Source organism: Python bivittatus, unplaced genomic scaffold (genome assembly GCF_059951505.1).
Source record: "Python bivittatus isolate LINGU-HERP-01145 unplaced genomic scaffold, Pbiv_v1 ctg000350_np1212, whole genome shotgun sequence".
Classification (NCBI taxonomy): Eukaryota; Metazoa; Chordata; class Lepidosauria; order Squamata; family Pythonidae; genus Python; species Python bivittatus.
Genome location: NW_028277074.1, coordinates 36,310,642 through 36,333,161, shown reverse-complemented (window position 1 = coordinate 36,333,161; position 22,520 = coordinate 36,310,642). Strand labels below are relative to the sequence as shown.

The 22,520-nt window shown below is 34.6% G+C and overlaps 2 protein-coding genes across 5 annotated transcripts in view; both read left to right on the top strand.

The window, feature by feature from the left end:
* The window catches only part of SHROOM2 (shroom family member 2), a 118,375-nt gene extending 108,385 nt beyond the window's left edge, over positions 1-9,990 (top strand). For 3 of the 4 annotated variants that reach the window (XM_015888984.3, XM_025170099.2, XM_088144941.1), the window contains 4 exons: positions 734-1,285; positions 3,536-3,713; positions 6,323-6,595; positions 7,488-9,990. In XM_015888984.3, the coding sequence (XP_015744470.3) occupies positions 734-1,285; positions 3,536-3,713; positions 6,323-6,595; positions 7,488-7,754 (1,270 nt within the window). In that variant the 3' untranslated portion in view covers positions 7,755-9,990. The remainder of the gene's footprint in view (positions 1-733; positions 1,286-3,535; positions 3,714-6,322; positions 6,596-7,487) is intronic. The other variant, XM_025170100.2, reaches the window with a different exon arrangement.
* A 3,021-nt stretch (positions 9,991-13,011) lies between these two features.
* Positions 13,012-19,462, top strand: LOC112541293 (uncharacterized). Its single transcript, XM_025170102.1, has 3 exons — positions 13,012-13,136; positions 17,934-18,011; positions 18,538-19,462. The coding sequence occupies exons 1-3, from the start codon at positions 13,012-13,014 to the stop codon at positions 19,460-19,462; spliced, it is 1,128 nt and encodes a 375-aa protein (XP_025025870.1).
* The last annotated feature ends 3,058 nt before the right edge of the window (positions 19,463-22,520 follow it).

The following is a 22,520-nucleotide window of genomic DNA, read 5'->3' as shown; positions in this document are numbered from 1 at the left end:
ACTTAATAACCCACAATCCCCACTTAACAACAGCAACAGGGACTGCGGGGATTGCTGTTGCTAAGCAATGCAGTCACTACTTTGCACTTAGTGATGGAAATTTCAGTCCCAATTCCAGTCATTAAGTGAGGACTACCTTTAATAAATGCCCTAAATGAAGTAATCTTCATTAGTGTAGTGATAGCAACATTTGAATGTACCAAATGTATGTCTCATATGCTAATTCAAATTTCATATTCATTTATAAATTGCTGTTCAATTATTTCAACTATGTCTAATACACCTATCTTAAATTTTACAAAACATTAGGTGTTATAAACAATAGAAACCTCAATTAGATTACAGGTTTTTTGCACATTATTGGAAAGAATTATCACTGAACAGAGTGGATGTTTCTTCATATAAATACATGTAGGATCAGTTAGCACACTTAAGCTTGATATTATTTTTTTTGTTAATCTTTTTAAAAAGGATAAAACATGTTCAATATCTTTGAAATCTCATAGTTAAGTGTAGTCCTTTGTACATCTTATGCTTTAGTAACAATGGCTAGTGTCCAGTAGAAATAAGGATATTTAAAATATACATGGGAATGTGAAAAACAAAACTGTGATGTTCATTCTTAAATTCATAAGTAGGCTATTATTAATCTATATACATTTGTATCAGTCAACATAGTATTTGTGTACTATATGTAATGCGCTATTTTAGCAGTTAATTTTTTTTTCTAAAGAATTGAAAGAGTGATGGATAACAATACAACAGTAAAAATGGTTCCAATCAAGATTGTACATTCTGAGAGCCATTCAGAGAAGGCAAGTAGACAGAATCTTGTGACCACAATAGAGACTCCTACTTTACCAAGCGGCTTAGAGAAAGACCAGATTAAGACACTTAGCACTTCTGAACAGTCCTATTCACGTTTCTGTGCTTACACAAGACAAAGTGTGGAAATAGAGCCTGAGAACCAATCAAGCCTGTCTTCTTTGCAACCTACTGAAACATTTGGGAGGACCATAAAGGAGAATGACATGTCCACCCATACAGTTAACTATGTGAGAGCCAAAGAAAAGACAGTTGAAGACTGGAAATCAGAAGAATTAGCTAGAGAAATAGTAGGCAAGGATAAATCATTAGCAGACATCTTGGACCCAAATGTGAAAATAAAAACCACTATGGATCTAATGGAGGGAATCTTTCCCAAAGATGAACATCTCTTGGAAGAAGCTCAACATCGTAGAAAGTTTCTTTTAAAAGTTTCATCACCCAAAACTGAAGAGGAGAAGTGAGTAAATATTTTTTTCCCATCGCAAACTAATGCTTTTATCCTTTATTCTTTTCTTTTTTTTTGTCTTATGTGCACACACACTCTGTTTGTTTTCAGTTTTATTCTATTAAAATATAAGTTATGTAATCAATAAAAACATAACTACTGTAACTTTCCCCCAAGTACATACCCAATTCTGGTTGGGATTAAGATTCTAACCCAGCTGGGTAAATGCCAACTTGGAGAAGACTGAAAGATCCACATTCTGTTTTCAGGAGGCAAATGCTTGTGTTAAACTTACAAACTAGGGATGAATGCCCATTTCTCTCAGTTGTTTATCAAAAGCTTTTAAGTACTTAGCAATTGTGGAAATTTTATTTCACTATTATATATGTTTGTTGTTGACAGATTCAGTGTGCCTTGCTGGGTAAAAGAATTGTTTCCATTTCTTCATCTACTTCCTAGTTTTTTATTATAAATGTTATCTTTCATCACAAGTAAAGGGTTTTTGCAGAGAACAGGGAATTCTACAGTCATTTTGTAATTAAAACTCATCAGCAACATTGATTTCTGAGCAATCTGAGAGAGGCAGTAGGTTTTCCGAGATCAAACTAAGAGTGGGTAGTTTAGATTAGCACCAATTATCAACAGTTTGTTGATAAGTGTTAGATATGGAAGATGCTGATTCAGATCGGTGAGTGACTTTGGGGCAGGTACTATCTCAGCCCAACTTACCTTTCAGACTTGTTGTGGGGTAGAATGAGAGAAAACTTCCATGTATGCTGTCTTGAGTTATCAGAGAAAAGGCTGGATATAATTGTAATAAATAAATTCAAAAATAATTTGAATAACAAAATTAAAAAGTATAATAGTAAATATTCTGGTAAATTTTAGTCTGATTCACCATAAGTACAGATCACTTAGCCCTAGAACAACATTATTTTGTCATACAAGAACTGCTTATCAGTAAAACTAATAACTGAGAAAATATATAAAAGATTTTTAAATTGATTTTTAAAATAAACTTTATGTATTATTGGGATTTGCCCAAATAATATTTTCAGTTTGGATATTTCTGTAGATTTTAGTAGTTGGGGGAGAATCATAAGAAATTGCAGACATCTAACTGAAAATTAATATGGGGATGGGAAATAATTTTCTGTTTCAATATTATTTATACACACACACACACATGCACACGTGGAAAAAAGTAAACCTGAACTCTTATTTCCAAGTAAGTAATTGTTTAGTTTGTGTTGCTTCGTGCCAAAGAGAGGGAGAGAGCTATTTATATCTTAGGTATTCAAATGTTCCTCTTAATATTGTGTCTATTAAGTATAGCCAGTTGAGGGATGGAACCAATCACCTTGATTACTTTTTTGGCCATTGTATGTGATAGAAAATATTGAATTTTGTGAAGTCTCTTCTCAGATTGATTCTTTGTATGCTGTCTATTATTCCTCTCAGTGGCATCTACCAGGGGAGTTGGTACAGGCAAGATACTGGTCACAGGATTACAGTCCATGGCTTGTCCCTTTGTATGTGTGTGCATTGATCTCTAAAAGGAGCAGGGCTTGGGTTGTGATACCACAACCACCATCTTGCCTGTTTTGACCCCCTGTAGACACCATTGCTTTCTCTATTATTTATTTGGGGAAAAAAGTAAACCCACTTTAATTGAATATGTTCCAAAAGATTTATTTTATTTTATTTTATTTTATTTTATTTTATTTTATTTTATTTTATTTACTGTCAATGAACTGACTTCAGTCTTAACTTCTCTAGTGTTAAGAGAAGGGTATTTTTAGTAATAGATTCTTTTCAACATTAGAACTGTGGATTATGAAACTCAAGGACCCATGTATTTCACTATACATTTCACCAAATGTGTGCTTATGGGATTAGATAGTCAAGGCTAATGAAAGCCACAGACAGATTTAAATATTACCTTTCTTCCATTGCCCGTATAATCAAGGACAGGACATAGAATTCTAAATATGGTCAGAGAACATCAATTAAAAGTAAAATAGAAATCAACATTTTAGGGTGTAATTTTGAGAGATTTCCTTTAATTTCCTGTCTCTCTAGCTAGGTTCTTAGAGTGATAAAATATGGTTATCTTATGCATTGTCTCTGTGGGGATCTTTCTCTTAACCCTACAATCTACATACTGCAAATAGTATTTCAAAATAATTATTATCTTGCTTTCAGTGTATAACATGTCAAAAAGTTAATTGAAAACTAGTATTTTTTTAAATCTTTGCTTAGGAAAGAGGAGCTGTCTCTGTCTTTGGCCATCCCCTTAACAAGTAATTCCACTTACTATAGCACCTCTGCACCCAAGGCAGAACTTCTGATCAAGATGAAGGATATGCAGCAGCAGCAGCAGCAGCAAAGTGAGGAGGATTCTGAGAATGAGTTAGACCACAATTTGTCTGAGAAGAAGGTAAGCTTGTCACGATTGTTTTCAGTATTACTTATTGTTGGAAACCATGGTGCTTAAACTGTCTAGTGATCTGTCTCATAGCCTGTTCAGCTGAAAATAAAACTTGATCAGACCAGAAGTGTTGAGGAAGCATCAGTACCTAATATCCAGTATTCACAAGGTTAAAGAGAGAAGCTCCTATTGAACTAAACAAGGAAGTAAAGTGTCAGCAGTAATGCCACTTCAGAATACAGAATAATTTACTAGGCATAAAGATGAGAAGAGATTTAAAGTTAAAAAAATGAGTGTGCATTGCTGAATTACAGCTAACTTTTAGAGTTAAATCCTGTATACACATAACTGAGAGAAAATACCATTCAGTTCAACAACATTTACTTCTCAGTGGACCTGTTCAGGATATCAGTTATTTATGAGGTGCTTTCATCCATCTGAATCAGCACAGTTATTTAGATCAAACTCTGATGTCTTTTTTAAGGACCATTCTTAAGTCCAACTGGTTGCTGGACACAAGAAAAAGAACCTTCTGGGTGAATTAACTCTCAGCCCATCATTTCAGAACTTCTTCCAAAAGGAAATTCACATAGCCTTCCGGTTTTAAGAGCCATGTTAATCATTTCAATTTTTACTTAATTAATTTGAAACTAATGAAAATTTCTAAATGGAAATTCTTTAAATTATTGCTGATTCTTTTATCTGTTGCTGGCTCCAGACAGCATTGTTTAATTACAGATATTTACTCTGGGTTATTTATTTTCTCATTATGTTAATATATAGCCCACTTTAAAAGAGGTACTATATATGGGTCTTAAAAGTAGTATAAATACTTGTAACAAAATAAGAAAATTATAAGCCCAAAGTAAAGAAGTGAGAATTTCAGGATATTTGAAGGATGACTTAGCAAGATCAGCACTCTGAGATTTGGCTTTGTAAGGATTTTGATAAATCTAGATCCATTTTCATTAACATTTGATTACTGTAATTAATTAAGCAACACATAAATTGAAGTGGCAAAAGCAAGGGAAACTAGGACTTTCACTGTATATAATCAAGATAAAGTCATTTATAATACATACCCTTCGTGGTATGAGCAAGGTATACTATAATATTTCTGCCTGACAGTAATATTAAATGCAGTTGTAGAGAATATATGCAACTGAGAGTTAGTCTTGGGCTGTAAAAGTTCTCTGAACTTGGTTTTTTATTTGCAGATATTTCCATATCCACCTAGGTAATGACTGCTCTTTATATAACTACTTATAGTTCTTTTCACATGTACATAAATCAGGCAAATATTTGAGTAAGAACAGGAGTTATCTTAAAAATGATTTTTGTAAAGTATATCTTCCTCAGATTAAAAAAAAAAATTAACAACCAGAATTATGATCCTTCTCAAGTTTGATCTGTTAATATATCCTATCCTTTAATAAAGGGGAACAACAATTTTGCACAATTTCAACAGTAAATTATCTGAGGTGCTCTATAAACAGAAGTGCAGTTGCGTGGGAATTACTTTTCATTAGACAGTGTCTCATGGCTGAGATTTAAATCTCCCCACCCAGGCGATTGCATAATTCAAATGGAACACGTAGCCAGGTGGAATCTTATGGAAAAGGAATTCCCTGTTCTGGGTGGCTGCGCCTGTATTAGTCAAGCACAGAACAATAAGTCATCAGCTATTTAAAACCTTGACGTCAACTCTGAAACTAAAAATACTGGTTCAAGTAGTTTTATCCAGTCAAATAAGCCAGTTGCCTTTTACTATTCATGATATAGCTTTGTCCAGGAATAATTAATACAAGAATCAAAGTCTTTAAAAATGTACTTTAAAAAATACATACTGAAAAAAATGTATGTACTATCTGGACCTCAGCCACACTAAAGATTCTTTTATTTTTTCAATTTCTGTGTGCACATGAAAGAAAGAGACAAAAATAAAAATGCATGCGTATATGAGACAAAAAAGATATTTACTAAAAAGAGCCAAAGGCACTGGGATTTTATTATTGTGAAATGTCTTCCTCACAGGACATTCAGTTAACTATCCTTGATTACTTTTAGGCATGCAGTAATAACATACTTGTTCTGTCACTTTTAAAGAGTTTTATTTTGGGTTAGACATCTCAGTTCTCTGTTTCAACTCTGTTATAATTTACATTGATTTGGGGACACTTTCTTTTGTTTTTGTTTTGTGGACCATTTTTATATCAAACTGTGGTATAGAAAAGTTTCTGCGAATACAATGAGATCAATTTTAAGAGAGTTATTCAATAAAAATATTTATTTCTGTTATCTTATTTAGTTGATAGTTATGATTTAATCACTGCCTTTTTTTAATCTCAAATCAGAAGTTTCACACAGCACACACTTTTACAACCATTCTGGTAAGAGAATATTAACAGCTGCTCTAACCCATTTGAAACAAGCATGTTTGTGCTTGCAATGATTTTTCTGAATAACAAAACTATATAGACAACTTTGGCAAGATTCTGTTATCTTGTAGTTGCATCATCTAGCCATTTAGAGTCAAGATATGAGCAGCCAAATAAATCAAATAAATAAATAAACTATATCTCATAAATTGAGCTTGCCCCTCTCTTTTCTTTTTTCAGCAACAGCTTATAGATAGCATTAGTCGAAAACTAAAAGTGCTAAAAGAAGCTCGAGAATCACTCTTGGAAGACATTCAAGCCAATAATCTGCTTGGAGATGAAGTAGAGGTAGTTGTAAAGGAGGTCTGCAAACCCAATGAATTTGACAAGTTTCGAATGTTTATTGGAGATCTAGACAAAGTGGTTAACCTCCTGCTATCGCTCTCTGGTCGCCTAGCCAGGGTAGAAAATGCATTAAACAACTTGGATGAAAATGCTTCTTCTGAAGAAAGGGTAAGGCACTTGTATTATTGTTGTACGAGGAAGAACTGTCTAATTGCACCATGTTATATTGTTTTTGCCAGCCCAAGTATATACATAGACTCCTGTCTTATTGAGAGTAGCCTTCTTGGTTCAAAATAAGAAATCAATTTTACTCAAAAGCTGTTATGCTAGAGAGATGTTACTTCAGCAGTGGTTTTGTTCTACCTGACCTGTTTTATATGCAAAATTGTTGATCCATCCCACTATAGAGAATATTTTTCGTCCTCATTTATCAGGCAAGGAATGCTTTATGTGGACACCTCAGACTCTGGGCCTCCATCTTAATAAGCTGCAATTTTGAAGTGAAGTTGGAGGGCCTAGAGCATTTGGAACCAGTCAGATATACTGTGATTTCCTTAAGTGGGCCATCCCCAAGTGATGTTCTCAAGAGAAATCTGCATTCTCCAACTTCTTTTGAGCCAAACCTACACTAGAGCCAGGAATAGAATCCTCACATAGCCTCTGAGGTTGTACCCATTTCTAGGGTGGTCACTCTAAGATGGTAATGGGGCTGAACAAGTCATCACAAGATGTCCCTGAAGACATAATTTAATTAAAGCTTGTAGAACAGTACTCTAAGAATAAAAAAGCGCACATAGCAGAGAGTAAATCAAATTTTCATCAACATACTAAATTTGAGACATGGGAGCACTGCCATTGATTATACAGTATATGTTTTAAAATGTTCCACCAAATCATGAAATTCAGAAAGCTGCTTTATAATTTTACTATTTGCTTAAGAAGCATCTAGGTCTTCCTAACATTTTTCCTTTAAAACAATGATAGGAGAATGTGCATTATGGAAATGGAATCTAAAGCTAAATGCATTGATCACTGCATTTTTCCTGTTTTGTTCCCTTAGCGGATTCTGGTAGAAAAACAGAAGTTACTTACACAACAGCATGAAGATGCAAAGGAGCTGAAAGAAAACCTGGATCGAAGGGAACGCATTGTCTTTGATATTCTGGCCAACTATCTAAGTGATGAAAGCCTTGCAGATTATGAGCACTTTGTCAAAATGAAGTCAGCCCTCATAATAGAACAGCGAGAGCTGGAGGACAAAATCAAACTTGGGGAAGAGCAACTCAAGTGTCTGACTGATAGTCTCCAGCCTGAAAGACCCAAATGATGATTCCTTCAAGTTTGACTTGGACGTCATATATATATATTTATGTATATCCTCTGATGAATATTAGAAGCAGTTAAACAAAACAAGTCTTAATGGCAATAATCATGGGGCTTTGTTTTATTTAGTTAATTTGCAAACCTTGAAACCTTACAGGTTTTTTTTAAAGATATAAAAGAGAACAATATACACATATGAACTCTGTTCCCAGATTCCCCAAAAGGGAACAGTGAAAACTCTTAATTTTAGAGACTTTGGGAAAAAATAGTTATATTAAACAGACAAAGTAACTTCTCCAGCAGTATATTTAGACTGGTGAGATATATTGACAATATTGTGCATTTAGATACTTTTTTAAAAAAGTATTGCATAAAATTTGCCTTTTCAAACATTATTTCAAAACAGTTTGCCCAAGTAAGACTTTTAATTATATCCAATTAAACTACTTCAAAACGCACCAGGAAATTGTATGTTTCTGTGGCTTTGTGATTTTTAATAGTTGATTCTTTTATCACTTCAGTATTGATGGCTGGAGTGGGGATAAGAAAGAACAGTCCAGAGGCAAAAGTTTAATTCAAAGCAATTTTCTTATGTGAATGGAAAACTGAGGGATTGATTCTTATAAGTCTAAGTCTGTAATGCAAGGCAGAACTAGTACAACTTTTTATTAGGTACTACTTGCCAGGAATTTAGTGAGTCACATATTCATAGATTTTTCTAAATATTCGTCATGTGTTTGTTTTCACCTCATGTCCTGGCCTTTGAAAACCACTGCTTGTCCTGTGACTGCCCTGTAAGAAGCACAACTCCTTGTTTTACTTAAACTCACAGTTGAACACCTCTATGGATATGTATTGCCATGTTTATATTAACAAATATGTAACCGTTTGAGCTTACTTTCCAATCCAATCACAAGCAGGGAGATATTAACACTGTGATCTTAAAAAATATACTACATTTAAAAAGCCCCATTAAAACTTTTTACATGATAAGGTGTAACTCTTGGTGTACTAACCTACATATAAATAATGTTCCCTAATATTAATATATGTTTGTAATGAATAAAGAGAAATCTTATGTCTTCTGCATAGGGTATTTTTAAGATTTACTGAGAAATAATTTACTTAATAACTAAATCCTTGAGCCATTCTGCATAGTACCGTCTTTTAGAAGTTAAATTAATTTTATCATTACAAAAGAGGGTAACTTTCTTGTGATTCATTCCATAAGAGTAGACATAGTTTCAGCTGTTCTGATTATTCTAGCAATAAAATTGTTAGCTATAGAAGGACTAGCCGTAATCTATTCCACATAATCATGTTTTTCATAAGAAGATATCAGGAAATCCTATGCATGTCTACTCAGAAGCAAACATCCTAGAATTCATGCTTCAACACACACACGTATAGGATTGCAACCATACATTCTTGCTTGGTTTCTTCCTATAAATATCAGTGCTAATTCATACATCTCTTGCCATTTCTTTCAGTGGCCATGTTGGTATAATTATTTTAACAATTTTCTCTACGATTTACATCTGGCAAATTGTCATTATCATGAGATGCATTCTCCAAACCATATTAGACAGATGTTCCATTTTGTCTCTGATTTAATCCTTACATATACACAATATAAAGCAACCATTTTTATTCCAATCAAATGTAAACTTTTTTCTTTAACTGTTTAAGGAGATAAAAGTTTGGTGGTTCAAATTGTATATGTGCACTCAGAATATAACTTCAGTATGTACCCAGTAATTTGCATTAAATCATATAAGTCATATGGACTTAGCAGTACAGAAATTGATGTATAATTATATTTTATTTTGCATAATAATATATTTAATCATCACTTTTGGTTAAGCTTGCCACTTTTTTTTTATGTTTTCTTTTTTTGGCAGGCTCTTTGGAAAGGGCCAGTAAAGGGATTCCCTCTTCTGTGTATATACTTTATAATAATCTCTATTGTTTGCTGTATGTGAGAGAGAATCTGGTGCTAATGCCTTGCCTTTGGCATCATATGTGAAGGATTATTTCTTCACCTTATAGGTCATTGCAATATTTAGACTTTTTGTACAGTAAAAATATATTTTGATTTTGTTTTCCTATTGTCCATTTCCCATGTGTTACTCTGATTCAAACAACATATTTCAATTTTTAAATTGTTGCTTAATTATTTACCTACTGACAAGGTCATATCGCTTTATCAAGGAAAATAAAATAAATATTGTGCTTGAGTACTGAGTGATGTGTTAATTTGATCCATTATGTATATTAATACCATTGCATAATCTGAATGTTTTTCCATTGTGAAGAATGTTAATTCCACTTGGATGTTGATTAATTAGCATCAAATCATAAAACTTTAACATTAGTTCCATTTACATTTAAAATCTTTACCTAAGACAGCTTCCACAGTAGAACAAGAGAGAGATACAAAGAGACTTGGAAAGTTCTTGTATGTGCAACATGAGAGCAGTATTATGTACTTTTGTTGCCTAATATGAGATGACAATTGGATTCTTTGAGAAAATATAGCCAGTTAAAGCATTCCTGTCAGTTCTGCCTCCTATCCCTTCTTTCCTTTCCCTTTTTGGAGGAATGTCCCAACAGTGAATTTTTGTATTCACTGAACACATTAAGAGCTTATTTGATTTATTTTATTTTATTCCTTTTATTTAAAAGGTATTCTACATATATGGCTTTGTTTAAATCATGTAATGATACATATATTAATATATAAGAATACTTAACAAAAGTATTCTGGCTTGGTCCATATTTGTGAGTTATTTTATTTATTTTATTTATTTATTTTATTTTTCAAATTTGTATGCCGCCCATCTCTCCCAATGGGTGAGTCTACATAAGCTGTGCTAAGGAGAACTGTAATCTCACACAAGCGACCCAAAGAGAAAAGTGCAAGTAGAAAATATTTATTTTTTGAATTTATACCCCACCATAATCAATCAGCTCTCAGCAACTTACAAGGAATATAACAAAGCATCCATATAAAATACTAACATAAATGGCAATTAAAGAAAACAAAAAATAATTAAAATGATTAAAATGGTACAATAAATAAAATCAAGAAATCCTGAAAGTGCTCTCAGGAATAATTTGGTTTCTGATAACTTCCTAAAGTCCTGAATCAAAGACACGAGTCTGATCTCTGGTTGGAGATCATTCCAGAGCAACAGTGCTTCCAGAGAGAAACAGAACTGCTTAGTCTTTGTTCACCTCACCTCCTAGAAGTGTAGGACCACTAATAGCTGTTCTAATGAAATCTAGTATGTTTGGCTGATTTTTTTTGGGAGAAGACAGCTCTTTAGATACTCAGGTGCCAACCATTAAGGGCTTTATAGGTCAACCAGCATCTTAAAATTGTGAGTTATGAAAAGGAACAGGCAGATATTGTTTCATTATATATCTAGGATATCCAGTAAATATGTGAAATTGAGTCTTTCTAACCATTTCTTAAAGCTGCTGTTGACTAAGAAGGGCTATTATTTTGGAAAGCTTTTATAATAAAAAAAATCCAAGGAAAACAAATAGCACAGAGGTTTATGTATTGTTTATGTATTGATAATTATCTATTTACAAGTTCTCAAATTTCAGGATCATTTAGTATATAGTCACTGTGTAGGTTTGCTTAGTTTTGTCTGGCACTTAAAGCTAGAGATGAGTGCTGGTCTTCATAAACAGCAGTGTGCCATTGTGGTAAAGTGGTTGTATGTTGGACTACCGGGGTGACCAAGGTTGAAGTCCACCCTTAGTCATGGAATCTCAGTGACTGACTTTGGACTAGTCACTCACTTTCAGCCCAACCTACCTCACATGATTTTGTGGGAAAAAAACAAAGGGAGATCCTGGAATAGACTTTTATGGCTGGCATCTGTTTGACAGTGTTGGGCTTCAGGGTTTAGCGACCATGGTCTAGACAACAGATTTCCTGACATTTGCTGGCAACTGTGGCTGGCATCTGCAGCTGTCCACCTTGCCTCTGAAGATGCCAGCCACAGTTGTCAGCAGAATGTCAGGAAATCTGTTGTCTAGACCATGGTCGCTAAACCCTGAAGCCCAATGCTGCTCAGTGAGAGATCCCTTTCAGCACCCAGAGAATAGGAGGAATATAAATCTAACACATTAATGTACCATTTTCCTTTTCCTTTTCCTTTTCCTTTTCTCTCTCTGAAAAGTAAATCACTGGCAGATTGCCTTTTCTCAAATGAATGTTTTGTTCTTCTCTTCCTTTGACATATTGTGCCCCAAAATAGACCAGAGTTGGCTGGAGTCAGGCACCCTACAAATTTAATTACTTAAAATGTGATAAATTAGCCTTTTCACTTGTAAAAGTATATGCCATGTCTAAAACAGAGGACATTGAATCTCTTGGAAATATTAGATCCTTAAAATGATTGGCTAAGAATAAGAAGGTATTTCAAATAGAAAAATACATAATTATGTGTATGACACAGTATCAAAGAACAGCTTTTACTAGAGCAATATTTGAGCTATTAGATTCTATGATGAAATATGGGAGATTTTATCAATCCCCCTACTATGAGATAGTGCATATGTTGAGCTTTAGATATAGAAGATATTGTGCAAGTTATGTTTGACTGCCACCTGTATGCTTCAGTAAGAGGAAAGTAGTTAGAGTCACTATTTGACAGAACAACTTTTTGGGATACTGACATTAGATATCTTATTTCCTCCAGGGTGTAAAGTTGTTTGTTACTAGAAGGATCCCAAGTTCATAGTCAAGGCCATTCAACTAAGAATTCATTTTATAAAACAGATTGGGATAATATGCAAAAGGATAATGAATTTATTTGTACTCCATTTTGTATATTTGCATTTATTTTACAATTTCGTATATAGGTGTTGCCCTGCATTTTGATATGGTCAGTTGATTAATCAATAAAAGTAAATATACCATGTCTATGTACTTTCCATAATTAATATAAATTACTTGTAGTCTAAAATTGAAAAATGAAAACCTTTGAAACTCTAGAACAAATAAATCAATCTTCAGGTTATAGGTTACATTTCAGGTTTTGAAGTTTATAGGATTATAGGAAATGCTTACACAATTCACATATAATAGTTTTCTCACAAATATTAATTTGCCAAGATGCCATTCTTATAAGTTGAATAATTTTGTGAATTAATAATTCGTTATATTTAAAATATAAATAATATATAATGTCATCAATTAGTTCATTAAATCTACCTTAGAACATTCTGATTAAAAGGATACAATGGTTACTAAAGATGAGGAAATGGATGAAGAAATTTCAAGATATGCCAGATCTGGCAGAAACGTGGGTAATAAGTGGTCCATTGCAAAGAATGAATATTTGTCAAAAGAAATGAAAATGGCTGTGTAAAATAGTGTGTTCCTCCCCATTATGTTATAAGGAAGTAATGAAAGTAAGTCAGACGTAGTTGGAGCAGGTTACTTAAAAAGTGCCCACCCTCAAGTCCTGTTATATTGGGGGAGGGGGGGATATTCATAGGATCAGCAAGGAATATACTTCTCAGTAGGATCAGCCAAGGCATGAAGGCCAACTCAAATGCCCAGTTAAAGGTAGCAGACACCTATATCAGACATCAGAGATATAGGAAGATGCTGGAGGTGAGTGATCACTTTAGGAACAATAGCAAAGGTATCATTTTATACTGCAAGGAGAAGGCAATGGTAAACCACTACTTATTTTACTAAGAAAACCAGCTGGATGGATAGTACAAAGTGATTGACAATATAGTGCAAATGATGGATTGGATGCTTCTTAACATGCCACTGAGAAAGAACTGGGATGTTTTAGAGTACTAATCATGTTTATGATCCAATTAGATTGAAGCCTTTGGGATGTCTAGTTTCTGAGGTTGCCATGCAAGAAAAGAAAATCTAAAGCTACCAAGACAGAATTACAGTGGGAACATGGTACATGAGAAGCACGAGCATGGGAAAACACCACACACTGAACTTCTGTTAGAGGCTTGAATGCAATTCTTTTTGTAAAGTAGTTTGACTGATGTCTTGAAAAAACAAAATCTCGTCTCCTCCCTAGTTTATTTCCTCATTTTGGAGGCGTCCTGAACAAATTTACTTCTGGTATGTTCATTAAGAAACTTAATTATAATATATCTTGATTTTTTTCAACTTTGCAAGCCTGGAACTTTGAACTCCTTGTATACTTACTGTGTCCTTTTCAGACAAATGTAGATGGTGATGATGTTTATATCCCACCTTTATTTCATAGAACTCAAGTCAGGGTACATAATATTCCTACCTCCTAGTTTCCCCATAACAACCTTGTGAGATGGGTTGGGCTGAGAGTGAGTAAATGGCCCAAGGTTATCCAGCTAGCATTCATGCCTAAGGAAAGACAAGAATTCCCAGTTTCCTGATTTCTAGTCCAGCACCTTAGCCATTATACCAAACTGACTCTAGATCTGGGAAGAGATCATTAAGAGGTCATTTTGTTACAATATAATCTACCATATTATTTTCAACTTTTTACCATGCCTCTAATATCATCTGACATGATCTTTAGCATCTGCCAAAGAGATTTTAACATCCATAATGTCTTTTTCCACCTTTATCTTTTATCATCATCATCATCATCATCATCATCTCCTATAGGCATTCTTTCTACTTAAATTATAGGATTGACCAGTCATATGAACAATGTCTGATATTTTATTTGATAAGTCTTTAAATGCTTTATTAATGCGTTCAGACATATCTGGTAAAACCTATTTTACTGAAGTAATTTTCAGTAATTACCCAGTATTTTAGGCTTCATTATTATCATTTTAAAAAGGTGACATTAGCAATTTTTAACATGGAAATCTAGGCCTCTTTTCTAACTTTAGGAAAGCATGTTTTATTTCTGGGCCAAGGCCATTTCTTTTGGTATATTTGAGAACTTGCCTTTTCAGCAACTAAACAATAGAGAGCAATACACTTGCAAGTTTTACAGATACAAACCCAGCTGGGAAAGGGAGTGACATAACCCATACATTTACCACTTGGGAATGTTATCTGGAATCAATGTTTCCTATTGTTCAATTCTCACGTGTAATCAATGTCTTTTGTTGTTTGATTACTTGCTTTCTGACGTATCACATATACTGAATGTATGTATCATTTGTTTCTGTACTCTATAAAAAGACTTGACCCCTCCCCCCCAATAAATCCTTTTTGCTTTGCCTGAATTATTGCGTGGTTTGTATTTTCAGGTAGGCTAAGAGGCCACCTTTGCAAAGGTAAAATTGTTTTCTCTCCCAAATTCAGGGAATAGGTCTTCAGCTCCACTCCACTTGGGGTGCCTGAGTTTTAAAGGCAACAAAAGGAGTTATCCCATTCCATCTTCAGATCTTGTTTCAGTTCTTTAAGCTTGATAGTGTTAGAATCCTCTTTGGAGTAGTAACATAACTTAGAGCCCAAAATGTGCACCTCAGCCCCACCTTCTCTACTATTGGTTCTTTGTTTTCAGCTCTTTTGAAACAGGACATTTTGATCCCTTTTGTTTGTTGTAAAGCACCTCTTTTGAACATTTTGCACTTCTAAATTGCTTTAGAAGGGCACTCAATGGAGATAAACAAATGGCAGGCTGAGGGACAAGCAAGACATTCAGCACACCATCTTCAGTTGAGACTACATTACATCCCAGGACTGAACAAGCATTGACACTTTGGCAACTTGGAAGTTTGTTTTTATTGGACTCTTCTATTTTGTTTGTATATGAATGTGTGTGTTAATTTCAAAGAAAGATGGAAACTGTACACTGAAATTTGTCGTTGGAATTCCGTTGTTTGGTAGCTGAGGAGTGACAGTTGGAATGTCCAATGACAGTTAAAAACAGAAGCAATTGTCATGAGACAAATTGTCATGAGACATTAGACAAGGAGAAATTGCTGCAACTATCAGTCTGTGGCCACCAGCTGAGGAATTTTTGTTTTTTACTTCAAATATAATTCTTCTGCTGTTGTGGAAGCTACCTGCTACATCAATACTGGCTCACTCAAGGCCCACTGCATATATAACAGGGTATTCAATTTTCTCTTTACCATACTGTAAGAAATTGTGACTTGTTGATACTTGGAACCAGGTAGAAATCTAGTTTATTTTTCCTACAAGCCCTTCTGTTTGATTTACCAGTTTATAATCTAATATTTAACAATAGATCATTTTTAAAAAGCAATTTTCTGCTTTCCTGTGATTCTAAATGATATTTCCTATCCAGAATGGAAGCCACGGACAAAGTTTTCAAAGAAAAACAGAGCTGTTAGGGAAAGAAAAACTTGCATGTGTAAGAGGGAAAATCCAATACTCTTCTACTGGTCACTAATACAGCTTTAGATCTGAAGGGAAAGACAAGCACCTTCTTGCTTTGTCTCACTGGGGCCACAGCTTTTGCAGCTCTCAGTACTTGAGGGGTTTACAAAGTGCTTGAAGTTTAACTTGAAGGAGGGAGGGTCAGTGGTTGGTTAAAAACCACCTAGAACTGGGACTAGAAATCCAGGGATCTCTAAGAGAAATGGCCTTGTCCTTTCAACTTTGGTAAATTACTCCAATTTGTTAGATGCCAACTCACAAGTGTAATAACCTGTTTTAAATTCTAGATTATCAGAAAGAGAAATAAGTCAAGGATGAAGTTTTGTTCATGATATCCCAAGTACAAATGAAAATGGTTTGGCAGAATATAGAATAACAGCTATAAAATTATTTTTAGGCAAGGTCTTGGGACTGAACATATATACTTGCAACACTGGTCTTGAAAATGCTGTGATTGGAAAAGAAATGAGATGGGTTGAAGTTCTAGTTTCTCATTAAAAAATTGAAATAGAAACAAATTTGGCCAAAGATCCGGTATGCTTCTCTCAACCTTGATTTGATGATTGAATTCAAAATGGGAGAAATGAGTATGAATAGAACTATAATATATCACAAACCAGCTCCCAAGCTGAACTAAGTCTTAACACTTACAAGAAGAGAGGAAACATGGAAGAGTGGCTAAGACACAGAAGACGACCAGAGGGAGATAATGACATAATAGCCATTTAAAAGAAAGCATCAAAAAGTGAATCAGCATCAAACCTACTCAGAAGGTCTCTAGGAAGTTTCTAGAAGATTATTAAAAGTACATGTGTGTATCCTTTTTTAAAGAGAAATTCCTGAAGGTCCATTCCTTGAAGGAACTCCTTGATGACTTAATGTTTCTATGTATATAAAGGTTTATTTATATATACAGTTGTACAGGTTCTGCATAGCTTCATAGAATTAATATTCCAATAGGTATTTGTTCCTCATCTGGCTTCTTGTGAAACTTAACAGACCATAGGTTTCCAGTTCTCTGAGTGTTTTCAGCTCCAGCTGAAATACAGATGGCTTATAAACAGGCTAAGTTAGCCCACCTCCTTAATTTAGGAAGGAATGGAGAAATGATGCCTTCCAAATGCTGCTGAACATGACCTACTGGTGACTTCTCCCAGCAGGCCAAGTGTGAAGGATATTTAGAATTATTATGCAACAACTTCTAGAAAGCCACTGGTTTCCCAACATTAGAAAGCAAGTGAATTTATATTCAGATAAATTATTACAGGTTGTTTGTAATAGGATCTAGCTGAAAATGTGGCTGCTCTTTTAAAGGAACCTCCCTTTAGATTTGCAGGAGCCAAAACTGAGGTTTGTGGTAAAGTCAGTGGGTGACTACTACTATTAGTATTTCTTAATGAACACTATTCTGCTTAGACTATTCTTTCCTGGAATAACAATTAAATGGTTCTTTATGTATTTATATTTAGTGGAAAATCACAATTTAACTTTTTAACTGGTTAAAGAGATATTGCTAGGGTGTTCAGAAAGAGAGTAATCTACAGAAAAGGAAGCAGGCTGCTGGTGGAAGAGTATTTGGATCAGCCCCCAAAGCAGAGAGTAATTTAGAGCAGTGCTTCTGGCTGGGAAAGTCTGGCAGTTGAAGTCCACACAACTTAAAGTTGTTGAGGTTGAGAAACCCTGGTGTAGAAGACTTATTTGTGACATCTATCACAGACATTCCATTTATCCAAGAAATTCTTCCTACTATGCCGTACCCTTGTTTATGGGTCGTTAGGGATTGCAGACACATGCATCTGTATAAATAAAAGCGATTCCATTTTATTTCCATTTCAGCAAACTTGCAACCACCTCCATGGCTCACGCACTAGGTGGATTGCAAGGGAGAAGTGATGAAGACCCTCTAGCTACAAAGTAAGTGGCCCAGATTTCTTGTTTCAGTTATGTGACTTTTTATTAGTATTCTAAGTTGGATTTATGTTTAATACTTAAATAATATATACTGTTCAGTTTATAGTGTGTAGAAAGAATTATTAAACTATGTTAATGTGAGGGGCAGGATTTCTTTTGATACTCATAACATATCTGACATTTGTATGCATGTCATAAGTTCTGTAACGGTTAACATAATACCCTGCTTTTTTCTTGACAGTTGGCTATTTGACTGGTATTTAATGCCAATATTTTGGTTTAAGCCTTTTAAAAAGTACTGCTTTTTGTATGCAACTTAAATCTTTTTAGGGTATTTTATTTTTCAGACTTTTGAATGGGAAAAAGCAGTATTTATATTGCTAAGAAAGCAGATGGGAGGGAAATTTACTCCCAATGGAATCAGTGGTGGAAGTCCTTTACAAACCTAGGTTATTCATGTATTAATGTGCAAGTGCGTGCATAATAGTACAAATATATGCTGTGCTCTTTTGTTTGGATTTGATTTCAGGGATGCTAAGTTTATCTACAAGACCAACAAACCACTTGATGGGAAAGTAGCAGACGAAAAAGAATCTATGATTACAAAATGGGCAGCTTGGATTTCTGGTCCCCAGTTATGTGGTTATTTGCTGAGTATTCTAGGATGGATTATGTGTATTACTTCAACAGCAGCTGAACAGTGGAGAATATGGCATGTGGAAAATCTGATAGGCAATCCTTCTGGTGTGGTATGGGTTGGAATCTGGAGAGTCTGTTACATGTATGGGAGTGATTCAGAAAATATATTTTTACACTGTGAAGATTTCACTGAGGACTACAAGACCCTCCCCAAGGAAATTTTCTTGGCTCAGGATCTCATGTCCTTGGGCTGCATTGTGGGAGCAGTGGCGATATGTTTCATGACCTTCGCTTTATGGAATGTTTTCAAAACCATCACACAAAGAACGTTTTTGCTTACCTTTTTTAGTCTTGGTGGCATTCTGAACGTAATGGCAGGTATTATGATCTTAATTCCAATTTCCTGGAATCTGTATTCTGTCCTGAATAACGCAGGAATTGTGTTTCCTGAATTTTTCCGAGTACCTACTTTTCCAAAGGAGCAGCAGGTTGGAGCTGCTATTTATGTTGGGTATGTTGCTGCGGTTTTATTCCTGCTGAGTGGTTTTCTTATTCTTTGTAATAAATATGCTTTGAAACTTAATCAAGAAAAAAATCCAAAATTAGTAACTCTACCAATGACTGATGAACTTTGTACAGTCTGTCGGTCTTCTGTGGTAATTGACATACAGAATAAAATGCCATCTGAAACCAGTATTGATGACTTACTTTCAGATGGTACAGATATAAATAAACATTCTCCAAAAACAGTTAAAGCTCAGCCGAGTGAACACATCAGTAATCATCCTATTATATTAGTTACTCCATGCAAATAAACACAAACTGCTAATTGTGCTCCATAACAAATATCAGTTGGCACCTATTTTGATAGTACCCTGTAAACTTTGCTACAAATCTAATTGTCAATTATACATTCCAGCTGAAATGATAAAAACCTGCATTAGGTGTTTCTGAGAGAGATTCGTATTGCAAGAGTAATACATATGGATTTGCTTTTAAGGTTTAGCTCCAGCAACAAATGTATGAATACTGCCAATATATCCTAGGTGAATAGCTAAAAAGGAGTCAACAGGAGACCCATTGGAGTCACATAGGTAAAACTGGCTAAAATCATAACATTTCAAAATTTATCTTAAGAGAAATTCCCTGGCTAACTAACTGAAAGGTCCCCAAATATGCAAGCTTTTGAGATTTAAAAATCATCTTATTTCACTTGATATTACAAAATACCAGACTGGTGAGGGAAGGAGGGAAAAAGGGCTGAACAAAATACTGGAATAATGCAGTTTAGTTGGAAGAAAACCTACATTTAAATTACAGCTGAACTGATGCTGAGAAAAGGAAGCACGGGAATGTTGACCCAACAGAAGAGATTCCAAATGAGAAAAAAATTGCATTGAATAATATTGTATAGCATTGTATTGTTTAAACTGATTCTCTATTAAATTTTATATGTTTATACTGATATATATTGCATTGTAGAATATTGCTTTTTATATTATTGACAATTGCTACTGATTTAGGGCATTCCTTATTTTATTATTGTTTATTTTATTTATCGTATTGTGTTATGGTTTCACTTTTCATTGCACAATCACAAAATAATTCATTACTGTAACTTGTAATATAATAAACAAATACTGGAGATGAGTTGGATGGTTGGATACTTTAGCATGAACTAGGTCTTTTTGTTTTCTCCTCCCCCCCCCCCTTCCAAACCTTCTTGCCAGGTGAAAGATCTAAATATCTCCGAAGCTTGCATATTTCTCTGTTGTCTGAATTGTCCTAAATCAGCTGTTACTCTACAGTGGATTTTAATTCTAGCTAATATGACTTAACTTTGCTCTTTTGAAAATAATACTAATAATTCTGCTTAAATGAATTGGATTCAAATTGAATTTTTAAGGATGGGAAACAAATGTCAGGCATCAATTCCTTGTCCTGTTTTAGTGGGTATTAGAAATGTTTGTCAGGAACATCACTCTGTGGTATTTAAACAGGATGGATGATGACAAAATTAACAGTTTGCCAATGTGTTCTGAAAATACTTTTAGTATCGTTTAGGAGATTGTCAGTGTTTCACAGGGCATGAATGGAAAATATCTAATGTAAATAAATGTGGTGTAAACATTGTTTGTATTTATGCTTGTATTTATGGAGTTACTTTGCAGTCTTAAACTATTATTTTAGTGTATATACAGTATGTTATGCTTATATATCACTTTTTTATTAAAAGTATTAAAAGTTTGAAATATAATTCAGGGTTTTGTATGTGCTTGTTTTTTAGAGAGAGTGTTAACAGGGTACTGATATTTTTATAATAGAGACATCTAATGCCACGATCCTATGGCCTTAGTGTTCCATGAATCATAACATTTCTCAAGCTTTGTTTCTGAGTATGAGCCCTGATAGTGCAGGAAGAAATCCAAACATCAGATTTCCCTTATTGTCTTTCCACTGGTCTCTTCAACTGCCCCTTTCTGATGTTGGAAAGCTCCAAAAAGAAATGTGAGTGGGCTCACCAAAGAAAGAAGTTGGGATCCAAAAGATCAAATTTCTCCCAGGCCTCCAATTTATTCCTGATCAGGAATAAAAATTGGACTAACTATTGTGGCGGTCTAAGTACATTTTTTCCTGTCTCTCCAAAGAGAAAAAAACTTTTTTTAAAAAAAGGAGAAATGGCAAGATGTGTCACTTTTCCTTTCCTTCGCCCTGATGTTCTGTCATACTCTAATCTTTGAAAAGACCAATATTTATAATTATGGCATTCATAGAATCACAGAATGATAGAGATGGAAGAGGGGTTATCAGGCCACTGACTCCAATTCACTGTTGGTGTTTGGAATCCAGTTCAAAGTATCATAACTAGTAGCTATCCAGCTTGTTCTTCAGGATACAAATGAGCTAAGTATCTACCTTGAAAATTAGTTCCATTCTTGAATTGCTGTTATTGTTTTGAATAATGTTTTTCCTAACATCCAGCAAGAATCTGCTGTTTTATAACTTAGTACTGATGTAGGCTTTCACAGCTAGCATCTGTTGGGCAGTGTTGAGCTTCAGGGTTTAGACCGCAGATTTCCTGACATTTTGCCAGCAACTGTGGCTGGCATCTTCAGAGGCAAGGTGGTCTTAAGACTATTACTCCATATCTTGTACTATGGTATGCTGGAAAACAGGTCACGATCTGTTTCTGTGTGACACCTCTTTAACAACTTCAAAAGTGGAATCATACCCTTGACAAGGCTACACATACTGAAGTCATCAATCTCTCCTGTTTAGACTTTCCAGTCCCCCAATCATCCTCTTTTCCCTTTCTTGAATCTGTTTTTGTTTTTTCACCTTTTTTGAGGAGTGGTGCTCAGAATTGGACACAATACTGAAGGTGAGGTCTGATTAACATAGAATATAAGGGAACTATTACTTTCAATAATTTGGAAAGTATATTTACATTTAAACATGTATTTGTCTTTTTATCAAGCCATGTCACATTGATAATGCTGATTAATAGTCAACTTCTCATCAACAATATTCTAAAATCCTGTTCACGTTGCTATTACTAATCCAAATATGCCCTATTCTATATTTGTACATTTGATTTTTGTTTTGTAAATAAAGAATGTTGCATTTCTGTTCCATTTAATCTTGTTATTGACATCCTATGTCACTAACCCATCAAGATCGTTTTGGATTTCATGTCTTCAGAGAAGGGGTTGGCAAACTATGGTCTGTGGACCAAACCCAGCCTGCCACCTGTTTTTGTATAGCCTGTGAGCTAAGAATTGATGGGCAGGCAGGTGACACATTACCAGGTGCGAGTGTCAGCCAAGCTCCTGGGTGAGCGCTGGGGTGTTCTGGAAGTGGTGGCCTATCAGC